Raw genomic sequence first — 8,134 nt, 5'->3', positions numbered from 1 at the left:
ACATTTTACACCACTTCTCACGAATAGTTTCATTGTTTCTTGCATCACTGCCTTCAGTTTCACTTTTTAAATAGTTCTGTCCGCATGAAAATCCATCAAACAGTTCGTCAGCAGAAAAACATGATAAGACTTTTAACAAAATTACAACAATCCCGAATATTCTTCCATTTCAACTCTTCATTTTCAAGAAACACCCAATCAAATGCTTTAAAATGGATGAGAAATGATATACATCATTCATTAAAATATTCAATGCAAGTGTCTTAGAAAATGTCAGCATAACTGTAGATTTTTTCTGAAGTAATTTCTCCCTCTTCCAGCTTTATTAGTTGATCATGTACAATAAAAGTAAGAAACCTGTCAAACTTTCTACATTATAATTTGTATGACAACTTGTTTATTTCTTGATAGACTTCCACTACCGTGGTTTCTTGTTTCTCAATATATTCAACTGTTGTGGTGAAAGGTTTTGGCTGACTAACAAGAAAATGTAGAAGATTATTATAAAGAGGGTTCTCAAGGAATTGTATGAAAGTGTTATCCTCAGCTCCCTTAGTATTTATTGAGGGATAACTGGAAATAACAAGTCATAGATGTTTCAAACAATCAATCAATCAATCAATCAATCAATCAATCAATCAATCAATCAGTAACACCAAACATTACAAAAAGTCACACAATGTGTATGTTTGTATAAATTTCAATATGTCATATTATTTAATAGCATTCAATACTTTCACTAAGGTGTAGTAAACCGACCAATTGCGACCAATGTCTCAGTTTTGGGCTCCTCGATGATGAAGAAAAATGGATGATCGATAGTGAATTCTAGTGTTTCTTCGGCAGCCCTAGGACCCAATGCAGATGCTAAAAGTAAAACAAGGAATTTATAATTAGTGAAGCACATCAAGATAATGCAACATAGCAACACGTGGTTACAATCACTTCCTCATATAATAGGCTAAGCATATACTTAAATAATAAAAATACGGTAATAATATTAATAATAATAAGATAAACCAACAGCATATACAATAATACAAATACCGGTGCTAATGAAACATATAATAATAATAATAATAATAATAATAATAATCTATTTCTTGTGTAAATAGTAGTGAAATTATTAGTATTATTATTTTGATATGACCTAAGCTCTCGTGTTTAGACATTTTAATTGACGGCATCTAGGCTGCCTGCGCTTCAATTTCAACATTCTGTTTTAGTCTTCCAGGTGAAGAATAAACCGTATCTCTCTTGGGCGATCTATGGCTTAATTTTAATTACTTGTGTCAGGTAAACAACAAATATGTCACCAGGGACGTCTTACATGTCGACATCATACGAGAATGGAGGGCCGAATGGACTTTTCTCCGGGTTTCAAAAATCCGATTACCTCTGCCAGGTTTAAACCCGTGATTTCGGTACCCAGAGACCATATTCAAGTCTCAAGAGAAGATAAACCAACAGCATATACAACTATATAAATACCGGTGCTAATGAATTAGATTACAGGTCACAAATACAGAGACATTAATAGTGGTAATCTGTTTTTGAAATTAATGAAAATATGAACAAAAGGCAGATGTATATATTTAATAAAACAGATTTAAAAAACCTTAATTAAGACAATAATAATGTGTAGAGGTAAGAGCTGGCAAACCGGGCGAGTTGGCCATGTGGTTATGGGCGCGTAGCTGTGATATAATGGGTTCAAACCCCACTGTCGGCAGCCCTGAAGATGGTTTTCCGTGGTTTCCCATTTTCACATCAGGCAAATGGTGGGGCTATACCTTAATTAAGTCCACGGTCGATTCCTTCCCATTTCTAGCCCTTTTCTATCTCATCGTCGTCAGTGCGACGTAAAATAAATATTTAAAAAGTTAACAATGGTGCTTTGACGGAACATTCTTTTTTCGTAAAAGAATATATGATAATAGTTATACCTAGAAGGAAAGGATAATAAGTAAGAGGACAGTTGTTGTGTCTTGATTTTGGTCGAGATCTTTTTCTTGCGTAAATAGTAGCCACGAACCTACTACGCTGGCGTAGCAGGGGGAGACGTGATACTCCCACATAACGCGTCCCAGATGGCGGGTAGAGGGGTCCTAACAGGCTTGCCAGCGGACTTGAGGGAAATAAAATACCTCTCGCGGACCAAACACACAACCCCTGTGGGTAGGGGACGCAGACGAAGAATACACCCACGGTATCCCCTGCCTGTCATAACAGGCGACTAAAAGGGGCGGCCAAGGGATGATTGTATTAGAACCCTGAAACTACTTGTGATTAGTACCACCACACGAGGAACACCATGGGTCGCTTTTACTAGCGCGTAGTACCACTATGTTAGATACCAAATAGGTTTGTGATTAGTAGCAACAGAGTGCGTTGCCGGCTTCTAGAGTGCCTGTGATTAGTACCAGTTTAGGAGCGACAACATGGTTCTGGCTTGCCTATGATTAGTACCCACTATATGAGGAACACCACGGATAGTGTGAGTCCCTGGAGTTAGTCCACTTATGTGACGAACACCATAGGTTTACGTTGCATGTAAATAGCAACACAATGTGCGAAACACCATAGGTCTGTATTCCATGTGCGAATTTCATTACCTATGAGTAGGCCAAGTACCATACTGTGTGGAATGCCCTGAGTCTACGCTACCTTTTATTAGTACCGCAACGTGACAAATACCATGGTTCTACTTTCCTAGCGATAAGTACCATTATGAGGGGCCGATGACTTGGATTTTGGACCCCTTTAGACTAAAAGCATCATCGATTCAGTACAGTATTATGCTATAGACGCCGTCCCTTTGTCAGTAATAGTATTGTTTCACGTCAGTTTCTGTGAAAGCGAGGCATTGCGGGTCGAATCCACTGATTGTTTTAAATTCATATCCAGCCATTCATTCTTCGTCCTCGCGTTTTAAATTCTGGGCAGTGGAGGATTTTGGACTTTCAATTTGTCATTCGATTTCGTCTCATTTCGTATCATTAGGGGCCGATGACCCAGACGTTAGGCCCCTTTAAACAACAAGCATCATCATCATTATGTAAATAGTACTGAAAAATCTGTCCCGCCTGAAATAAATTGCAATAATGAGACTGAATGTGCGATAAATGTGAAGAATATTAATAATGGTAATTTGATGAAATATATAAACACTATTCAACTATTGTACATGCACAGGTTAGCTTATTGTTTGATGATTATAATTATAAGCTAGGAGGGCAAACGAGTTACACAACTATGTATTTGCTATGAGTTCAGTCCAAAATATGAAGCCTCCGTGGCTCAGGCGGCAGCGCGCCGGCCTCTCGCCGCTGGATACCGTGGTTCACTCACTCCATGTGAGATTCGTGCTGGACAAAGCGGAGGCGGGACAGGTTTTTCTCCGGGTACTCCGGTTTTCCCTGTCATCTTTCACTCCAGCAACACTCTCCACTATCATTTCATTTCATTTGTCAGTCATTAATCATTGTCCCAGAGGAGTGCGACAGGCCTCGGCAGCCGGCACAATTCCTATCCTCGCCGCAAGTTGGGGCTTCATTCATCCCGCCCTGGGCCGGTCATTGACTGGAAAACAGGTTGTAAGTTTTCATTCACATTCCATGCATGTAGGAATACAATTCTCTATCCCAGAATGTAGTCACTTCAAAGTCGTTACGATAAGCCAGCATCAAGTCTTCCATCGTACAACTTGACGGACAGAGGCAGATATTCTTCATATTCTTCAGTTGTCTGCAGTTCACTACAGTCACAAAAGACTGTATCGATAGGGAAGTCCCATTCTGCAAATTCGTCCTGTTCTACCAACGCTGCACCTAAGTTTGTGTAAGGTGTTCCAGACCATACAATCCCTGGTGTGGCCAGCAGGCAGCAATTATCTTGGCTCCATCCAGTTCAAGACGTTTGAGGGCTCTCCTTCCATTTATCTAAAGATCCTCCAATATGTTCTGAACATTTTAGAAAGATTTTCCTGGACTTCAATCTTGCTTATGCGAGTTTATATCCAAAGAGTGTGTGTCGACTCCATGTTATCATGTTTCATACAAATATCCGTTTATACTAATTATTTGACACCGAAATGCTATTTCGTCAAGCGACATATCGCCCAACTTATATGGAATTGAAGGAATGAAATGAGCGTAAAATGGACATACTGCAGTTCCTTTCTCCCACTACAAAGTCCATTTAAGCACCCTTGCATGGCACTCAATTGAGCTGGAACTTGTTCCATATGAACTAGTAGAGACATTGATAGATGCAGATACACTTTGGATGGACTGAATATATTTAAGGTGATTTATTTATTTATTTATTTATTTATTTATTTATTTATTTACGAAGCGCAAGATACAGCTACACTGAGCAAATTTCACTTGTACTGTCAACAGACTATTTAACAAACGTAAACTTTCATAATAAAATATAACAAACATAACAAAATATAACAAGATCAGGTACACAGCCTACTAATAACAACTGTCCAAATCGAAAACCATGAGAATGTCCATGTTCATAGCCAAGTCGTCGTGGGTCAAGATGGCGGTAGACTACTTGTATTTCCAGCGCAACTGAACGATTTTCAGCATTTCCTACAATTAACTGCTTTTCTGTCTTTTCTACGCTACCTTTTATTAGTACCGCAACGTGACAAATACCATGGTTCTGCTTTCCTAGCGATAAGTACCATTATGAGGGGCCGATGACTTGGATTTTGGACCCCTTTAGACTAAAAGCATCATCGATTCAGTACAGTATTATGCTATAGACGCCGTCCCTTTGTCAGTAATAGTATTGTTTCACGTCAGTTTCTGTGAAAGCGAGGCATTGCGGGTCGAATCCACTGATTGTTTTAAATTCATATCCAGTCATTCATCTTCGTCCTCGCGTTTTAAATTCTGGTCAGTGGAGGATTTTTGACTTTCAATTTGTCATTCGATTTCGTCTCATTTCGTATCATTAGGGGCCGATGACCCAGATGTTAGGCCCCTTTAAACAACAAGCATCATCATCATTATGTAAATAGTACTGAAAAATCTGTCCCGCCTGAAATAAATTGCAATAATGAGACTGAATGTGCGATAAATGTGAAGAATATTAATAATTACAAAAATCGTTTATTTTAAGTCCGGAAAATTCACCGAGATTGCTCGCAGCAGTTCATAAGCCATATCTGTAACTGAAGTTTTGAAACGCTCAAGGCGAATTCGGTATAACAGCCACACACGAACCAAGATTTAAGTTGTTCCATTTTCTGCTGTGTCTTTCTAGCAATTGGTATCTGTACATTTGCACATTACCTGAAAGTTCCTTAATAACATTCTCTTCATGTGCCTTCCCCACATCTATCCATTATCCTGCCAGACTTTGTTTTGCAAACGTCTACAAATATACTGCAATAGCCTGACCGGTATTTCCTTTTCAATAGTATGTAAACGCAATGGTCGTAAGCCTCGTTTTACAAGAAAGCAAGTAAGGCAGGATTATTGCTTTTACCTTTCTGAAAGAAAGGTATGAACATCAACTTAGTTTAATGACGTGGCAGTCGTACAATACCTGAGGTTAGCGCACAAGTAACAACACAATACACAGGTATTGTGCCACGAAGGACAATTATTCTTCCTTCACCACTCGAGAATTTTAATCGGTTCGATTAATCGGCTAAAGCACATTGATCGGTTAATCGTATTTATAAACTGGTTCTCCCTATTCTTGATTACTGTGACGTTGTTCTAGTTGATATGACGAGAGAAGAAACACTTAAACTTCAACGAGCACTGAATTTCTGCCTGCGATTTATTTACAATATCGGGTACGATGTTCATATCACCCCATACTATAAGGCTCTCTCATGGCTGAAACCTGATAAACATCGGCAGCTACACATTTTAACGATGGTGTTTAGAGTACTAGCTGAAAGTCAGCCACTGTATATTTCTTCTAAATCATCATCATTTCACGACATAAATACAAGTTCCAAATCCTCTCTTTCTATTCCAGTGCACCGCACAAATAAAATTAATAGATCGTTTGTAGTGACCGGCGCCAGATTATGAAATTCCCTGCCAACTCAGGTCAGAGAAACTAGCTCTTTACAAAAAATTAAGGTCACCTGCCGAGACTACCTGCTGAGTACAGCTGAGTGAATGGTTGAAGTATGAATGTGTGCACGCTTGAGGATTAGTCATTATTAAGAGTTTTAAATATTAATTCGTTTTAGTATTAACTTGGTAATTTATTTAAATTTATTCTCAATTCTATTAATTTTTGTAGTTTCACTATTTTAAGTATCTCAGTATTTGATTAGTATGTGGTTAAGTGGATGAGAGGGCCTCGATCCCTAAATTCGCTACTGTAAAAAAGGCATTAATAAAAAATTAATTAATAAGACTAATCGGTTCGATTAATCGATTAAATCGACTGCTCTAAAATTAACTAGAACAAGAATTTAATTTGTAGATTTTCAAAATATTCTATACGAAGACTTTTCTTACCTATCTTAGTTCCGTTGCTGGTGAATATTACATAGGTCTCTTGTATTATATCACTCAGCTGTAGAGGTGCATCAATGAGACCAGGAAAACTGGAAGCTTTCTCGTCAAACATATCGACTAAACCAAGCTGAAAAAATAATCGAAATACTGCATAAATAGATATTGAAGACCAGCAATTCTAGAGACAAAATTCTATCATTAACTATTTTATTAATTCACTATACGTGATAATCACTGACTGCAGGTTCTTCGAGTGGCAATAGCACACAAGAACATAACACAGAGATTTACAGGCAAAATAGAATATATTTTTATTCGAACTGCATTTTTTTTTTTTTGCTAGGGGCTTTACGTCGCACCGACACAGATAGGTCTTATGGCGACGATGGGATAGGAAAGGCCTAGGAGTTGGAAGGAAGCGGCCGTGGCCTTAATTAAGGTATAGCCCCAGCATTTGCCTGGTGTGAAAATGGGAAACCACGGAAAACCATTTTCAGGGCTGCCGATAGTGGGATTCGAACCTACTATCTCCCGGATGCAAGCTCACAGCCGCGCGCCTCTACACGCACGGCCAACTCGCCCGGTTCGAACTGCATACGATATATTTCATGTAAGTAGATAACATCAGAGAATAAATTTAAAATACGTCATCATCATCAAGTATTAATTTCAAGGACTGCTCTGTTGCAATGAAATGGGTCCATGCCTCACGACTGACTGCTGTTGTCTTCGTTGCGAACTTTCCGCTGCAATATCTTCTAAAATTTGTTTTATGAATGAAACCCTATTTTCCCCTGATGAATTTTCCCCTCTACAACAGTTGCTGTTAATATAGAATGCCGTTAAGCATCACCCCACTAGGAAAGGCGTCGTTTGCGTATTGATTTCAGCAGAAATCTCTTTTGCCTGAATCTATGCAAACCATTTGTCATTATATCTACCCACGTGATTTTAAGCATTTTGTTGAAACAATGAAACAGCACATTTCCAAAGCTTTCAGATGTTTGATATCATTTTCATTTGCCAAGCCATACATTACTTTGATCCGGATGAATGTATGTAGGATCCTAATGCGAAGGTGAAAGTTGATATTCTTCTACATGAAAGCAAACTTTGCTTGAGCAAACCAACCCTTGATTTCCATCAGGCACCTGCCATCCTCAGAAATGTTCTGGCCTAAGTTGGTGGAATATCCATAAGCATTCAGTTAGTGGTTTTTCCTTCTGTCCCGAAGATGGCAGGTTCCATTCCACCTGCTGTCGGTGGCATTTGATGACATTTAAGTACGACTTTTCCATATCGCCGGATTTCAGCACCTTAAAGAATTCATTCGACACCCTGATAATTCATAAAATGTCTATAGAAAGAACATTCAACCAACAACTAACATTACTAACGCACTAAACCAATCAATTACTGCTGTATAAGTAGCAATCACCCTGTACGCTGTACGGAATCATATCGCAGAGTAGCTGAGACCATGGCCTCAGTGGGCGGGCGATATGGATCAAGAGACTAATGCATTATCCACTCGCTTAGACCGGCAACGCGACTGGGATTCGCACTCCTCACAGTACCACTGTTTACACTGATTTACAAGGGCTAGATATCTGACATGATGTATGCTG

General features: G+C 38.9%; 1 protein-coding gene across 2 annotated transcripts in view; it reads right to left on the bottom strand.

The window, feature by feature from the left end:
* Nucleotides 1-491: 491 nt before the first annotated feature.
* The window catches only part of LOC136867247 (serpin B5), a 45,964-nt gene continuing 38,321 nt past the window's right edge, over nt 492-8,134 (bottom strand). The window contains exons 7-9 of one of the 2 annotated variants that reach the window (XR_011017978.1): nt 6,507-6,633; nt 650-867; nt 492-617 (exon numbers count right to left, since the gene is read on the bottom strand). Coding sequence is in view for 1 of the 2 variants with exons in the window: in XM_067144386.2 (XP_067000487.2) it covers nt 740-867; nt 6,507-6,633 (255 nt within the window). In the remaining variant the exon portion in view is untranslated. Of the gene's footprint in view, nt 868-6,506; nt 6,634-8,134 lie in introns of both variants that reach the window. The other variant, XM_067144386.2, reaches the window with a different exon arrangement.

This window comes from Anabrus simplex, chromosome 3 (genome assembly GCF_040414725.1).
Source record: "Anabrus simplex isolate iqAnaSimp1 chromosome 3, ASM4041472v1, whole genome shotgun sequence".
Classification (NCBI taxonomy): domain Eukaryota; kingdom Metazoa; phylum Arthropoda; class Insecta; order Orthoptera; family Tettigoniidae; genus Anabrus; species Anabrus simplex.
This window is presented reverse-complemented; position numbering and strand designations above follow the sequence as displayed.